The sequence below is a fragment of the Cynocephalus volans genome, chromosome 15, assembly GCF_027409185.1.
Source record: "Cynocephalus volans isolate mCynVol1 chromosome 15, mCynVol1.pri, whole genome shotgun sequence".
NCBI lineage: Eukaryota > Metazoa > Chordata > Mammalia > Dermoptera > Cynocephalidae > Cynocephalus > Cynocephalus volans.
Window position 1 is genome coordinate 62326296 of NC_084474.1, and position 17093 is coordinate 62343388.

Here is a 17093-nt window from a genome sequence, read left to right on the forward strand (position 1 = left end):
CTGTGAAAGTCTCATATACATCGGCTGCTCTTCCGCAGTTTCAAATCGACATTGGCAGACAGACGGAGATAAAGTAATTACACGCACGATGAGCATGTAACTAAGTGTACAGTTTGGCACCAAAGCACTCGTGTTATCATTAAGAAGTCCTCGGCCACGGGAACGGAAAGCGCAAGGGCAGAATCCTACTTAGACCCTCAAAGAGATTTAATACAAATTTTGGAGTTTATCAGTTTATCCGAACATTACGACGTAAACCGAAAGCGAATCTCATTAGAAGAGGAAGTTGGGGATAAATAAGAGATTCGGGCAGAACACTGTGTTGTGGCAGGCCGTTAGGAGAAAAAGGTAATGACTCGGGAGTGTGAAGAGAAAGAAGGACCTATGTAGCGAAAAATAAAAAATCGGGATGGGCAGCGATTAAAAACTCAGCATTTGTTAAACCTTCACAGTAAACCTCACCCCAAGCCGGCTCCGCCGCTCCACGGGCTGCCAGCGCATCCTCGGACTGCAGGAACGCCGCGAACCGCCCACTTCGCTCAGCCCCTTCCGCGACAGCCCCTCGGGAGAGCCGCGCCCATGTGCGCGGCAGACACCGCCCCCTCCGCCCTCTCGACCAATGAGAAATGGCTTCGTAATCCGCCACCGCCCGGTCGCCGGTCACGTGACCACACCTCCCCGCCCTCTCACCCCGCTGCCTCTAGGTTCTGGGAAGATGGCGAAGGTCTCAGAGCTTTATGATGTCACTTGGGAAGGTAACTTCGGGTGGGGCGCGTGCGGAAAGACCAAAAGCCCTGGGAAGCAGTTTGGGAGAAACGGCTGCCCACGGAGAGCTGGGTTCTCCGGTCTCTCTTCGGTACCGGAGCTCCAACTGGACGGGCCAAGTTGAAGTGAAGGTTGACGCTGACCCCTTCCTTGGCCCAACCACGGACTCGCGGCGTCTCCTCTTCGATAGATTGACTGACTTACCTCTGCGCCAATCCAACCGCTGAGAGCAGCTTTCCGTTGTGAGGTGGGAGGGACCTGGGTCTGGGGCTGTCAACACTTTCTGTGGTTGCTGGGCGGTGCGGAGGACGCGGGATAGATGGTTGCTGAAGCTTCTTTGGAGCCAAGAAATACAAGGCCTCTAAGGCCTTGTAGTAAGTGCTGTGTAAGGGTTACAGCTCTGTGCAGAAACGGTGTGTAGAAGATACGTGAACAGATCTGATTCTCCTACGTGCCACTTTACGTTTCCTTCTCTCGTCAAAACCGGGTTTCTAATTTCTCCCCATTTTGTCTATTCTCTTTGTTAGTAATCCTTTTTCTGAAAGGGAATATAACTGGTTAACTCTGGGGCACCTGTCCATGTATGACGGATTTCATTTCCCATCCTTGGTTGATCTAGATTGGAGTGTGTTCCAAATCTTGGACCAATTCTGTAAGAGTTTTCCCTTCTCCAAAACTTAAGTGAGAGGCGTGCTTAAGAGAAGAAACTTGATTCATTAAGGCAAATAATTTGTCTAATCGAAATTCATATTCCCAGCATTTATCGAAGTACACTAGACTCCAGTAGCTAATTTGTTCAATAAGTGCCTTCGTGGGATGTTTAAATAATGACTTGATAACATGTGGACTGAAAATTATTTTTATTGTTTGTGAATAAATCTCTCAAGCAGTATAAAGCTGCAGACATGTAAGGGAGGACGCTAAGTCCTTTATACTTGAATTGAGTTTAATGATTTAGTGGCTTTGTATCCTCTAGCACACTGTGAACCTACCTCTATTGGGGGAATCCACTATATTAAACAGAAGTGTTAAGTACTTAGTGCTGGATCTTGCATATATCAAGTTAAGTGACACACAGCCCTACCCTCAAGGAGTTCACAGTCTAGTGGAGAAGACAAACCTTAAATACATAGTTTTAAAAGGCTTGTGTCCGTATATTTCTTAAGCTGGACTGTAGATAATGTGGCTGCTATTTTTAATGCTTTTAAAAAATGTTTTAAAGTTTTGTTATTTTTAGAAAGTGCTATTATGAGGGTATGTTCAGTATAGCTTTCTTAGATGATAGTATTGAATATAGAATCAGTTGGTGTGTAACTACCAGCAGACAGGGTGATTTAACTGCACAATTTGGACCTTACTCTGTGGGCGTTTTAAAGAGGAGTGATGTAATTGGATTTGGAATAATAAATAATAACTACTTCCCCACTTTGTTGAGGAACGAAGTATGTTAAAGTGCATTGTAAACTAAGTACTGTAAAAAGGATGTGCCATTATTAGTTAATATGATTATGTCCCTCCCCTCATAACCTGGCTCTTGCTCATGTCTCCAGCTTTATTGTGAGCCATTCTGCCCGTCATTCAATGAACTGACAATGCGTTTGTTTAATTTCCTAAATTGCCATGCTCTTTCTTGTGCTAGGGCTGGACACATGTTATTCTTTACGTTAGGAGTGTTCTTCCCTCCTTGCCTCACTCTTGCCCGCGTTAAACTTTATCATTTCTCAGAATTCACATCAAAGGTCACATACTACAGAGAGCCTTCTTTGACCATTTTACTCACCCACCTTCCTTTCCCCATCCCTCCACCAAAATTAAAAAAAAAAAAAGAAAAAGTAAAACCCCAACAGCAAAATCAGACAAGCAGCAAAACTTATTACCCCTGATCCTTCAATTATGTGTTCTCATACTTTTGAAGCATTTACTCAATTGTGTTATGTTTTAAAATTTTGTCTCTCCTAGAATGAAAGGGCCCAGGCCTATTCTGTTCTCTGTCACATCACTTCACATGGGAGGAACTCAGTAATTATTTGTTGACTGAATGAATTGTTAATGGAATTAATAATAAACACTAACAAATTGTCAGAAAAGATTAACTATAAATCATTTTTCTAGTATTGGAATAATTTCTTTAGTGTCTTAAATGAACTTAGGCAACTCACTTAACTAATAGGATACAGTTTGCTCATTTGTAAAATGAAGATTTATAGTTTTCCAGAATTAAAATTCTGTTTTAAGGTATTTCTAAGGAAAGAGTATTCTAGATTTTTATTTTAGATGTTAGATTTTTAGGATGTAGAAGGTGATGGGACCACTCTCAGAGACAGTGTTTTGTGTAGATTTTGGCGGGGGGGATATCAGAGCTGTGTCCTTAGGAATTCCATTGAATAACGTCATGAATTGGGTTTAAAGAGTACTGTACTTCTTGTGATAGGAAAATTTATTGCTTGTTTGTAAAAGACCTATGTAGTAAGTTTAGCACTGTCCAAGTGTCTCTTAAGCTCTATGAAAAAATAGAATATATGATTTATTTATTCAGCTGGTTGATGTTTATTGCATAGAAGAATTACTACTTAGGCATGCGGAGGTGGGAAAGAGAATTTAGAGTTGCAAGGACAGTAGTCAAGTTTCTTGAGAATATGGTGTTTGGGCAGTACATGAATAGGATGCCTAACAACACCTGGCCTATAATAGGCACTAAGTAAGTATTTGTTGAAAAAAATTTATTGGAAATGTTTTTGTTCATTTCTCACTGTTCCTACTATTTCTCTTTGTTCAGTCCTTCAAGCAACCACAATTTGGTTTCCATGCACAACCATTCCACTAAGGTCTGTAGGGGCACCTAATGACACTTTTGATGTATGTGTTTTATACATCTGCACCACATTAGCAATTGTAGATCACTTCCTCTATGAAAAGTTCTTTCCATGATTTCTTGATAACGTTCTTCCAGATTCTCTTCTTAATTTTTAGACCTTTGCTGAGTTTTCTATATTCATTTAGTCCTTTTTGGGGGTGGGGAGGGTGTCCCCAATGGTTCATTCCTATACCCTCTTCTTTACTTAATCCGTTATCAGTGGTATTAAACTCGAGATCAATAGACTCCTGACAGATGCAGACATAAGTGTTATGTGGTCTGTGAACTCCATGAAATGTGCAAAATTGAGTGTTTATATAAACGTGCATATTTCTGGGAAAAAATAGTTCGAAGATCTCATCAGTTTCTAAGAGATCTGAAAAAGGTTATCTCATCCACACCCAGCTTTAACTATCAGGCTGTGTGCTAAACAACATGTTAATTAAACATGTATTTGAGAACTTTGCACCAGGCACTGTTCTAGTTCTTGAGGATACAATGCTGAACAAGACAGTCAAGGTCCCAAATTTCATGGAACATACTCAGAGATTTCACTTCTAAACTGAAGGTCTATATTTCCAGTTATCTACAGGGCACATCTACTGAATGTTCTGCAATTAATAAACTCGAGACTAAACTCATCATCTTTCTTCTGCCTACTGTCTCCAACACTACCACTGTCACCTCTTATGCTTTTCTGCATAAGACAACTCCTGCTCATCCTTTAAGATATAGGTCTTTGAGACTTTGAAGTCTGCAAGGTACTGATACAGATATGTATGGGAAATAATAATCAGGTTTCAGTGAGGTATGTATTTTATGAAGGTCGTTTTCGAAAAGTAAGAGCTAGAAAGATAGGTTGTTGCATTGAATGTTAGACTAAGGAGTTTGGGACTTCATTTCGTGGATAGTTGGGAACCATTCTCTTAATTAAAAAAAAGAAGTTGATGGCTTCTTTCATTAAGCTTAAAATTTATAAATGTACATGTTGATACAAGACAGGGCCTTTTCTTGGATAGGGATCCCTTTATCTTCCTCATAATATTTTCAATTCAGTCACCATGTCTAACGTGACAGCAAGTTTCGAAGCTATTTACCTTTATGTAGTCTTTTCAAAGCATCTAGCTTTGTTTTGTAGAAATAAGTCTATCTTTTTGCACTCAAGTTTTCTTTGGCTTATAATATTTAACTATGGTATAGTTAATTGTGTAGTATACAATTACATTAAGTTTAACTGGCACGAACTGATTTGGATATAAATATAGCTGACTTTTTAAAATAACAGCTGGTGGAAATATTAAACCAAGAGCTAACTGATGAGGCCTATTAGTGAAGAGCTTCTAAAATGTTGTGGGCATGATTAGTATGTTTTGCAGAAAGAAATTCTTTGAGTTGATTCTAACCAGAGAAGGGTTAAGAGAATTTTTAGTGAACCTTATTAATCTTGCCCATCATATTTTAATTACTTGTTTACATTCCTTATACACACAGATCTTCTCAACCCTTCCATTGACCAGAATAGCATTGAGTCAGAAAACAAACTCTCAGTGAATGCTTGTTTGTTTAATGAGTGAATGCTAGAATATGAAGTTTGTTTTTGAAGTTCGATCGAGTAGTATCTGTAGTAATTATAATAATGATGAAAATAGTTTACTGAAAATTTGTGTACATCATCTCATTTAATCCTAATGTGTATCCTATGAGATAGGTTTTACTTGCGTTTTATAGTTGCAGAAGCAGACTAGAAAGTTGAAGTGGCTCATCCAATATCCAACAGCTAGTAAAAGGGAGTGCCATAATTTGAGCTACTCTTATACTGCTCTCCCCAACTCAGTTATTAACTAGTCAAGTTCATCCATGTAGGCTATCATTCTGTTATTCTTGAAACATGCCAAGTTAGTTTCTGTGTTAAGGACTTGGATTTATAGGGCTGGCAAGTTAGTTCACTTGGAAAGTGTGGTGCTGTTAACTCACCATCAAAGTTGGGATCCTTATACCAGCCAGCTGCAAAAAAAATAAAAAATAAAAACAAGTTAGATTTGCCGTTTTATGGCTGGCTCCTTCTCATTCTTCCCTCAGCTTAAAAACTCCTTTTCACATAAGCCTTCTCTGATTACCCTTTCTAAAGATTCCTCCTTCCCCCCCAATCTCCTGACTATCACATGGTCCTTTAATTTCCTTCATAGAAATTATAAATATATATATATTTTTTTTATTAAGTTTTATTTTGTCGATATACATTGTGGCTGATTATTGCTCCCCATCACCAAAACCTCCCTCCCTTCTCCCTCCCCCCCTCCCCCCCAACAATGTCCTTTCTGTTTGCTTGTCTTATCAACTTCAAGTAGTTGTGGTTGTTATATCTTCTTCCCCGCCCCCCCCCCCCCCAGTTTGTGTGTGTGTGAATTTATATATTAATTTTTAGCTCCCACCAATAAGTGAGAACATGTGGTATTTCTCTTTCTGTGCCTGACTTGTTTCACTTAATATAATTCTCTCAAGGTCCATCCATGTTGTTGCAAATGGCAGTATTTCATTCGTTTTTATAGCTGAGTAGTATTCCATTGTGTAGATGTACCACATTTTCCGTATCCACTCATCTGATGATGGACATTTGGGCTGGTTCCAACTCTTGGCTATTGTAAAGAGTGCTGCGATGAACATTGGGGAACAGGTATACCTTCGACTTGATGATTTCCATTCCTCTGGGTATATTCCCAACAGTGGGATAGCTGGGTCGTATGGTAGATCTATCTGCAATTGTTTGAGGAACCTCCATACCATTTTCCATAGAGGCTGCACCATTTTGCAGTCCCACCAACAATGTATGAGAGTTCCTTTTTCTCCGCAACCTCGCCAGCATTTATCGTTCAGAGTCTTTTGGATTTTAGCCATTCTAACTGGGGTTAGATGGTATCTCAGTGTGGTTTTGATTTGCATTTCCCGGATGCTGAGTGATGTTGAGCATTTTTTCATATGTCTGTTGGCCATTTGTATATCTTCCTTAGAGAAATGCCTACTTAGCTCTTTTGCCCATTTTTTAATTGGGTTGCTTGTTTTCTTCTTGTAAAGTTGTTTGAGTTCCTTATATATTCTGGATATTAATCCTTTGTCAGATGTATATTTTGCAAATATTTTCTCCCACTCTGTTGGTTGTCTTTTAACTCTGTTAATTGTTTCTTTTGCTGTGCAGAAGATTTTTAGTTTGATATAATCCCATTTGTTTATTTTTCCTTTGGTTGCCCATGCTTTTGGGGTCGTATTCATGAAGTCTGTGCCCAGTCCTATTTCCTGAAGTGTTTCTCCTATGTTTTCCTTAAGAAGCTTTATTGTTTCAGGGTGTATATTTAAATCCTTAATCCATTTTGAGTTGATTTTAGTATACGGTGAGAGGTATGGATCTAGTTTCATTCTCCTGCATATGGATATCCAGTTATCCCAGCACCATTTGCTGAAGAGGCAGTCCCTTCCCCAGTGAATAGGCTTGGTGCCTTTGTCAAAGATCAGATGGCAGTAAGTGTGTGGGTTGATTTCTGGATTCTCTATTCTATTCCATTGGTCAGTGTGTCTGTTTTTATGCCAGTACCATACTGTTTTGGTTATTATAGCTTTGTAGTATAGCTTAAAGTCAGGTAGTGTTATGCCTCTAGCTTTATTTTTTTTGCTCAGCATTGCTTTGGCTATGCATGGTCTTTTATTGTTCCATATAAATGTCTGGATAGTTTTTTCCATTTCTGAGAAAAATGTCTTTGGAATTTTGATGGGGATTGCATTGAATTTGTATATCACTTTGGGTAGTATGGACATTTTCACTATGTTGATTCTTCCAATCCAAGAGCATGGGATATCTTTCCATCTTCTTGTATCCTCTTTAATTTTTCTCAGCAGTGGTTTGTAGTTCTCATTATAGAGATTTTTCACCTCCTTGGTTAACTCAATTCCTAAGTATTTTATTTTTTTGGTGGCTATTGTAAATGGGCAGGCTTTCTTGATTTCTCATTCTGCATGTTCACTATTGGAGAAAAGAAATGCTACTGATTTTTGTGTGTTGATTTTGTATCCTGCTACTGTGCTGAAATCATTTATCAATTCCAAGAGTTTTTTTGTAGAGGTTTTAGGCTGTTCGATATATAGGATCATGTCATCTGCAAACAGGGACAGTTTGACTTCCTCTTTTCCAATCTGGATGCCCTTTATTTCCTTCTCTTCTCTGATTGCTCTGGCTAGTACTTCCAACACTATGTTGAATAGGAGTGGTGAGAGTGGGCATCCTTGTCTAGTTCCTGTTCTTAAAGGAAAAGCTTTCAGCCTTTGCCCATTCAGGATGATATTGGCAGTGGGTTTGGCATATATGGCTTTAATTATGTTGAGATACTTTCCCTCTATACCTAACTTATAGAGGGTCTTTGTCATGAATGAGTGCTGAACTTTATCAAAGGCTTTTTCAGCATCTATAGAGATGATCATATGGTCCTTGTGTTTGAGTTTATTAATATGGTGTATCACATTTATTGATTTGCGTATGTTGAACCAACCTTGCATCCCTGGGATGAATCCCACTTGATCGTGATGAATAATTTTTCGTATGTGTTGCTGTGTTCTGTTTGCTAGTATTTTAGTGAGGATTTTTGCATCTATATTCATCAAGGATATCGGCCTGTAGTTTTCTTTTTTGGTTATATCTTTACCTGGTTTTGGTATCAGGATGATGTTTGCTTCATAGAATGAGTTTGGGAGATTTGCGTCCGTTTCAATCTTTTGGAATAGTTTGTAAAGAATGGGTGTCAATTCCTCTTTGAATGTTTGGTAAAATTCTGCTGTGAATCCATCTGGTCCTGGGCTTTTCTTTGTTGGGAGCCTTCTGATAACAGCTTCAATCTCCTTTATTGTTATTGGTCTGTTCAAATTTTCTACGTCTTCATGGTTCAGTTTTGGGAGCTTGTGTGTGTCCAGAAATTTATCCATTTCCTCCAGATTTTCAAATTTGTTGGCGTATAGTTGTTTATAGTAGTCTCGAATGATTCCTTGTATTTCAGATGAATCAGTTGTAATATCGCCTTTTTCATTTCTAATTTTGGTTATTTGAGTCTTTCTTCTTTTTTTTGTTAGCCATGCTAATGGTTTGTCAATTTTATTTATCTTTTCAAAAAACCAACTTTTTGATTCGTTGATCTTTTGAATTGTTTTTTGGTTTTCAATTTCATTCAGTTCTGCTCTGATCTTAATGATTTCTTTCCGTCTGCTAACTTTAGGTTTGGATTGTTCTTGTTTTTCTAGTTCTTTAAGGTGAAGTGTTAGGTTGTTCACTTGCCATCTTTCCATTCTTCTGAAGTGAGCGTTTAATGCAATAAATTTTCCCCTCAATACTGCTTTTGCAGTATCCCACAGGTTTTGGTATGATGTATCATTGTTTCCATCAGTTTCAATAAATTTTTTGATTTCCTGCTTGATTTCTTCTTGGACCCATGTGTCATTAAGTAGAATGCTGTTTAATTTCCATGTGTTTGTATAGTTTCCAGAGTTTCATTTGTTATTAATTTCCAGTTTTAATCCATTGTGGTCTGAGAAGATATGTGGGATAATTCCAATTTTTTTGAATTTATTAAGACTTGATTTGTGACCTAATATGTGATCTATACTGGAGAATGATCCATGTGCTGCTGAGAAGAATGAATATTCTGAGGTTGTTGGGTGGAATGTTCTGTAGATATCTGCCAATTCCAATTGGTCTAGAGTCTTGTTTAGATCTTGTGTTTCTCTACTGATTCTTTGCCTAGATGATCTGTCTAATATTGACAGTGGGGTGTTCAGGTCCCCTGCTATTATGGTATTAGTGTCTATTTCCTTCTTTAGGTCTAATAGAATTTGTTTTATAAATCTGGCTGCTCCAACATTGGGTGCGTACATATTTATGATTGTTATGTCTTCTTGATGGATCAGTCCTTTTATCATTAAGTAGTGTCCCTCATTGTCTCTTTTTATGGTTTTTAGTTTAAAGTCTATTTTGTCAGATATAAGAATAGCTACTCCAGCTTGTTTTTCTTTTCTGTTTGCATGGTAAATCTTTTTCCATCCTTTCACTCTTAGTCTGTGTGAATCTTTATGGGTGAGGTGGGTCTCTTGTAGGCCGCATATAGTCGGGTCCTGCTTTTTGATCCAGTCAGCCAGTCTGTGTCTTTTGATTGGGGAATTTAAGCCTTTAACATTAAGAGTTGTTATTGAAAGGTGTTGATTTATTCCTAGCATTTTATTGGTTGTTTGGTTGTCTTAGGTGTCTTTTGTTCCTTGCTTTCTGATTTACTGTTTGGTTTCTGTGTTTGTTGGTCCCTTAGGTTGTAGATAGTGTTTTTGTTTGCTTGTTTTCTCTTCATGGATGCCATTTTTATTATACTAGTGGGTATTGATTTTTCTTAGGTTTTTATGGCAGTGGTAGTTATTTTTGAGGAACCAAACCCAGTACTCCCTTGAGGATTTCTTGTAAGGGTGGTCGTGTGGTAGTGAACTCCTGCAGTTTTTGTTTGTCTGAGAAATATACTGTTTGCCCTTCATTTCAGAAGGATAGCCTTGCAGGGTAGAGTATTCTTGGCTGACAATCTGTCTTTTAGTATTTTGAATATATCATCCCATTCCTTTCTAGCTTTTAGGGTTTGTGATGAGAAGTCTGATGTTAGCCTGATTGGGGCTCCCTTATAGGTGATTTGACGCTTCTGTCTTGCAGCTTTTAAGATTCTCTCTTTGTCTCTGAGTTTTGCCAATTTGACTATGACATGTGCTGGAGAAGGTCTTTTTGGGTTGAATACGTTTGGAGATCGTTGAGCTTCCTGGATCTGAAGATCTGTGATTTTTCCTATACCTGGGAAGTTTTCTGCCACTATTTTGTTGAATATGTTTTCAATGGAATCTCCATTTTCCTCCCCTTCTGGAATACCCATGACTCGGATATTTGAGCGCTTGAGGTTGTCTGATATCTCTCTCAGATTTTCTTCAATGTCCTTGATTCTTTTTTCTTTCTTTTTTTCTGCTTGTGTTATTTCAAACAGCCCATCTTCAAGTTCAGAGGTTCTCTCTTCAACTTCGACAAGCCTGCTGGTTAAACTCTCCGTTGTGTTTTTTATTTCACTGAATAACTTCTTTAGTTCAGCAAGTTCTGCTACAGTTTTTTTCAGGACATTGATTTTCTTGTACATTTCCTCTTTCAGATCCTGTATACTTTTCCTCATTTCATCATGATGTCTAGCTGAGTTTTCTTGTATCTCATTCAGTTTCCTTAGAATTATCACTCGAAATTCCTTGTCAGTTATTTCAGTGGCTTCTTGTTCTATAGGATCTAGAGTTTGAAATTTATTAACTTTTCGTGGTGTACTTTCTTGATTTTTTGTATTTCTGGTATCTTTTTTTGGTGTTTATTCATTGTGGCAGGGGGTTTCACAGACCACCGGTTTGAGACTAATGACTAACTAGGATGTTGCTGTGGTTGCCAATTTCGTATGGCTCCCGCCGTGACTGCTCAGTTGGCCTCTAGTGCCTTGTGTGTGTGGTTGCCTCTGGTTTTGGGCTTCTCCAGGGAGCCACCTTTCTGGTCAGCTTGGACTCTGCTGGGGTGGAGGATCACGTACCACAGGGTGTGTGATCTCTGTTGAGCTTTCACTTCCTGTGCAGGACTTCTCCCTGTTCCGTGTGCTCTGGCCCAGGCTGTTGGATCGTGCAGTGGCGACCCCACTGGGTGTGTGGTTTCTGTCGAGTCTCTGCCTCCCAGGTCGCACGTCTCCCCACTCTGTGCACACTGTGCTGGGCTGGGGCGTGTCTTCTGCGCCCCTCTTCTCTCAGCTGGGCCTTCAAGACCCTGCTCGGCACCGCCTCGCCCAGGAAGTCTACCAGGTTTCTGCTAGGCACAGACGACCGGTCTCTCTGGGTGCCTTTGTAGCACTGTGTAGATCTTTCTCGGGTCTTGTTCACCTTTGTATCCCCCCGGCATAGACCGAATCTAGCACCCACCTGCAGCCTGCTCTCCGGCAGGTTCAAGCAGACCTGGGAACTCTCCTACCACACTATTCCCAACCAGAAATTGGTTAGGCTTTTTTCCGAACTGGTGGCTGCAGAGATGGTATCTGCCTCCCAGTAACAGGAAGTTTACTGGGGGCCGGAGTCCAGGGTGTGGTGGAGTGACAGTCAGCCCGCCCGTACTTCCTTGCCCTCCCGACACTGGCCGGGGACGCCCCCCGCCACCAGCCCCGCCAGAGAACCGCGGAGGGAGTGGGAGGGGAGGCCGGCCCGCAGGCTCCGGATAGCCCCGCGCCAGGCCAAGCAAGTGGGAAGGCTCAGTGACGGCCGAGCCGGGTGGAGCTGCCCGCACCTGGGAAAATGGAGGCAGCCTCGGGGTGGTGAGTGGCCTGGTGATGCAGTCGGGAGCCGGGTGGGCGTAATCCTCCCAAACAGACCTGGGCCAGGGGTCACTCACAGGGTTTTGCCACGTCGGGTGTTCACTCTCTGTCTCTGGTTTGTCGCCTTCCCCGTTCTCGACTACTGCCGCCTCAGGCTGTTCAGTTGCGGCGCAGCTCGGGCACTCCAGGAATCTTCTTTAATGCCGGCCTGAAACCTCAAATCCTGAATAGGGCAGCTGGCCGCCTTCAGCGTGGCCCCTGCCTCCGGGATCCTGGCTGCATCCACAGCCGCCCTGGCGCCATGTTCCCTGTTTCCTGACTCGCTTTTGCAGCTAAGAAACAGTTCTTTTCCTGCTCCACACTTCAAAGCTGTTGCCTGTAAATGAGGCAGCCTCTCCTGCCGGGGACAAAGTGGCGGTCACCCCCCACGACCGGCCACCAGCAGCGGTCCTCCCTTAAGAGATGGCAAGAGGAAGGTCCACAAGTTTCCCGGCTGCCTGAGGCCCAGTGGCCGCCTTTTCCACCTCAGCTACTCCGCGCCAACCGCTGCAGCCACCGCCATCTTGAAACCCTAGAAATTATAAATATTTGAAGTTACGTTTTTTGTCATCTTTCTAACTTACTTGAATGTAAGCACCATGAGTATAGAGACTTTTTATCTCGTTTCTTGCTTCATTCCCAATGCCCAGATCAAGTCTGGCACGAAGTAGGCATTCAGTAAATATTAGCTGAATGATGAATAACTCCAAAGGCTATGGTTTCAGTCATTACACTGTACTAACTAAAAGGTAATAGGAATCATTGGATATCTTAAGAATTTAAATTGTCTAATGAAGCAAAATTTTTTTAGAAATATCTGGTAGTGGTTTGCAGGTTGAATTTGGGTAGAGCAACCATTTTGCAAGCTATCCTAGCAATTTTAGCATGGGGTGATGAGATCCTGGGCTTGGATAAAATCAATGGAAATAGCGTGGAAGGTATAAATCTTAGAAATATTTCAAAAGAGTCCTTAGGACTTATATACCAAAGGAGGACTCAGAACAAACAGTTGAAATTGGAATCTAAGATAATGTGAACAGAAGGTGGATTTAATGGAAATGTGAACATTGGAAAGGGAAGCCACCTTTGTAGGAAAAGAAGATGACTTTGGTTTCACATCTTGTGAGTCTGGGTAATGTGCTGTCAAAGGTGAAATCATGTTCTTTTCAAGAGATAATTTTATTTTTATTAAAAAAAAATTTTAATGCATATGTTTAGGACATTTTTGAAAATGTGACAAGTAATTTTACGTTGTATTCATTATAACAGCATCCAGAGTGGGGCAGGGTCAGCTGTGTAAGTATAGCTTTAGGGTGTTTACAGTTAAATGTTGCTTATTTTACAAGCTACATTTTCATGCATAAGCAATGTACCTTGTTTTGTGTTTAGTTATTATATTTTTGTATAATAATGTTTGTGACTGTGTGTTAGACTGTTATTCTTAGAAGTTATGTTTTTAAAAAGTGAGTCCTCTGTTCTACAATGGTGTTTTTCCTTAATCCACAAGAAGAAATACCTTTTACAAATTAACTCTTACTCAATTGGATATACTTATACATATATATGAATGTTTCTTGAATGTGTGTGTAAACTAAAACCAAAGTTTCATTTAAAAAGTATTCTTAGTGTGAGCAGTGCATTCTGTTCCATTCATATTGTTCCATTTTTTCCCCTCAAATGATGGAAGAAATCCACTAAATTGGTTTCACACCCCACTGATAGATTGCTATACTGTTTGAAAAACACTTCTGCTGGAATTCTCTTAAAATAAATTAAGTATTTTTTCAAATTAAGTTGCCTTCTCTTTTAGAATGGCTGCTTTCAACATCCTGCAATCCATATGACTAGACAAATTTGTGGGATTATGAATAATTTAAAATTTATTGTCCCACAGGTATCAACCTTTTAAAGGAGTATGTTGATTCATGTAAATGAATCTTTAAATGGTATTTCAGGATATATAATAAAGTGAAGTGGAGAAAATATAGCATGGGAGGAAGAAGCTTTGGGTAAAGGAATCAGCAGAATAATTACCAGGCATGTTTTTCCACCTTTCAGAGGTCAGCTGTCTCACCATAGGGATATGTCGTCTTCATGAAAGGAATAAGACTAATCATAGCCACTGACTTAACCTTTGACCTTTAGCTGATCCTATAGGGCTTGCACAGTAGTTAATACAATGTATAAGCAAGCAGTGAGCAACTCACTTACACAGTATACCATAAAATAACCTTGGCTTTGAGGAACATACCTCTTCCGGGGGATTTAGGGTAAAATGAAAAGTTTTAGGCCACTTTTGAGAAAGGAGTGAGGGAAGAACCTTTATGTCTTGCCAGAGACTGAAACAGTTATCTGTTATTTTCCTTAAAATAAAAGTAATTAAAATATTTGTAGTGCTTTACATCTCACAAGTGCTTTACATAAACTATCTAATATTAGGTGTCCTATACTTGGGCCAAGTAGATGAGGAAAATGTGTAAAGTTTGGGGAAAGACAGTAGTGGTGTGTATGAAGAACTGGTGAGTGTATGTGCTACTTAATGGTAATCAAAATCAGCTTAAAAACTAAGAGCCCGTAACTGTTATACCGTCCAAGCAACATCTGAGGGGTCCAGATTTTGCTTTATATAATTTTCAGCAGAGATCTGTAAAACAGGCTTGTGACCTTCTATATTTTATAGCTGAGGTTAGAAATGTTAAGTGACAGGTCCAAGATCACCATGCTGATTAGTGGCAGTGTTGGACTTTAAACTCTAGTCCTGTAACTCTAGATCCTATGCCCTTTCTGCTACTTTATGCTCTAAGTCAGGGGTTGGCATATTTTTTTTTTATAAAGGACCGGTAGTAAGTAAATATTGTGTGCCATATGGATTGTCTCAAGTGTTCCTTTGTCAGTGTTGCTCAAAAGCAGCCATAGACATTACCTTAATGAAAAGGGGTGGATGTGTTCTGATAAAACTTTATCAAAACAGGGGGCTGTAGAATTTGGCCCTGGGGCTATAATTTAGTGACTCTACTTTCAATCTCTTTTAAATGGAATGTGAAGAGCAAAGCCAGAGAAGGAGGGATTAGAAAAAGGCGAATAGCCTTTGCTTTTATAGTATGTACCATTGACTTGGGAAGAAGCTTCAAAACCTCTTGGTTCAGAAACCAAGAGAATTAATTGCCTATGAAAACTGAGAAGAAAATAGAGGGTAGAATGTTAATAATAGCTAACATTTTATGAGTACGTGTTGTGCCAGGTACTATTCTAAACACATAAATTAACTAGTAATGCTTACCACAACACTGTGATACAGGGTTTATTATTTTCATCTTCATCTTTTAGATGAGAACATTAATGTTCAACATGATTAACTCAGCCAACATCACACAGCTAGAAAGTGGCAGAGCTGGAATTTGAACTCAGGCAGTTTGAGTTTGGCACCTCCACTCTTAATCACTGCACACTACTACTGCCTCTACGTGGGTAGAAGAGAAAACTGAAGAAAGTAAAAATGTAAAACATGGAAATTCTGAAACAGGAAAAATCTTTGGATAATGATAAGAGTTGTGGGGAAAATTTGAAGAATATGTAACACTTAAAAAATATCTTTGATTTTTGTTTTGTTTGGTGGCTTGCTGGTAAGGGGATCTGAAACTGACCTTGGTGTTACCGTCACCACTGTCTCCCAAGTGAACTAACCAGTCAGCCCCTAAAATACCTTTGAAAGAGGCATAAGAATATATAGATAATATTTTTACTTTTATTTTATACCTTATTAAAAATACCTTAAAGTACATATTATACTAAATTTTATTTTCTTTTAAAATTTAAAGCAGGGATAAATAGGGTAATATTTGTGTGAAAGAGCTCTTTGCTTCCCCAATTTGGTCTTTACAAAAAGTGCTTTCTTCTCATTTTCCCTCTTCTGGTGGGTAATCCTTCAGGCTTTTATTTTGGATTTCTGGGACTATTCTTTGATATGTGTTTCTCACCTCTTTTTTGGGTTGCAATCAATGACGTATTAACCTGTGTTCCATTGTGCAGTGGCCTATGGAACTGCTTTGCCTTCTTTTCCTCCCATATGTTATAGAAATAATGTATTAGTATATGAATATTTTTGATTGAGTAAAAATCATAGGGTTGTATCAATAGATTAAAGAGGAATGTCTTAAACATGAGATTGTCTAATAATATATTTTGACTATGAGTAAGTAGGAGAGGACTGATGGAAAATCCAAGACTGTTGGTGAGATATTTCACAAAAAAGGAGATGGGAACCAGTTTTTCTCTTTTGCTTTCTATCTTTAGTTTATGGGCAGAGATTCTACTGCTTTTTAAAGGACATTGCAGAAAATTCCCATTCTTAAGCTTAAGTTAAGAATTTATAATAGATTAAATGATTATTCTTGATAATTCAAGTAGCATTAATTTGTTTGGTCTAGCACTTGTTAATTTGGGTGTCAGGATATGGGCAAGGGATGCAATATAGTGGAACAGGTCTGTAAAACACTCAACAATTCATATTCTCAAGGCTGTTTTTCCTCTTTTAAAATAATTTCCAAGGGCTGGCCCTGTGGCTCATTCGGGAGAGTGCGGCGCTGGGAGCGCCGAGGCCGCGGGTTCAGATCCTATATGGGGATGGCCGGTGTGCTCGATGGCTGAGCATGGTGCAGACCACACCGTGCTGAGGGTTGCGATCCCCTTACCGGTCAAAAAAAAAAAAAAAAATAATAATAATTTGTGAGATTGAAAGAGAATGTGGACTTCAGATAGGGCAAGTGAACTGTGTTATAGGGTGTGAATGAATCTGAGAATCAAAGTTGTCTATCTGAACATATACATTTCTTGTAAAAATTTATTTGCTGAACTTTGGATAAAAATCTGAATTACATATAAAGCCACTAGGCTTTACACGGTAAGCCCAACAGTTTTACAGGTAGATAGTATACTGCTACATTGTTTTAATCCTATTTAGCCAACCTCAGTTTTAAGAGAATATTATTTTAGTCAGATATTTATCACTGAATTTGAATACAATAGCACTATTTTTTTTTTCCAATTTTTGTTTT

General features: G+C 39.4%; 1 protein-coding gene across 1 annotated transcript in view; it reads left to right on the top strand.

The window, feature by feature from the left end:
* Positions 1–693: 693 nt before the first annotated feature.
* EMC2 (ER membrane protein complex subunit 2) overlaps positions 694–17093 on the top strand; it is a 47763-nt gene continuing 31363 nt past the window's right edge. Inside the window, exon 1 of the mRNA XM_063079796.1 lies at positions 694–755. Within this exon, the coding sequence (XP_062935866.1) occupies positions 716–755 (40 nt within the window). The 5' untranslated portion in view covers positions 694–715. The remainder of the gene's footprint in view (positions 756–17093) is intronic.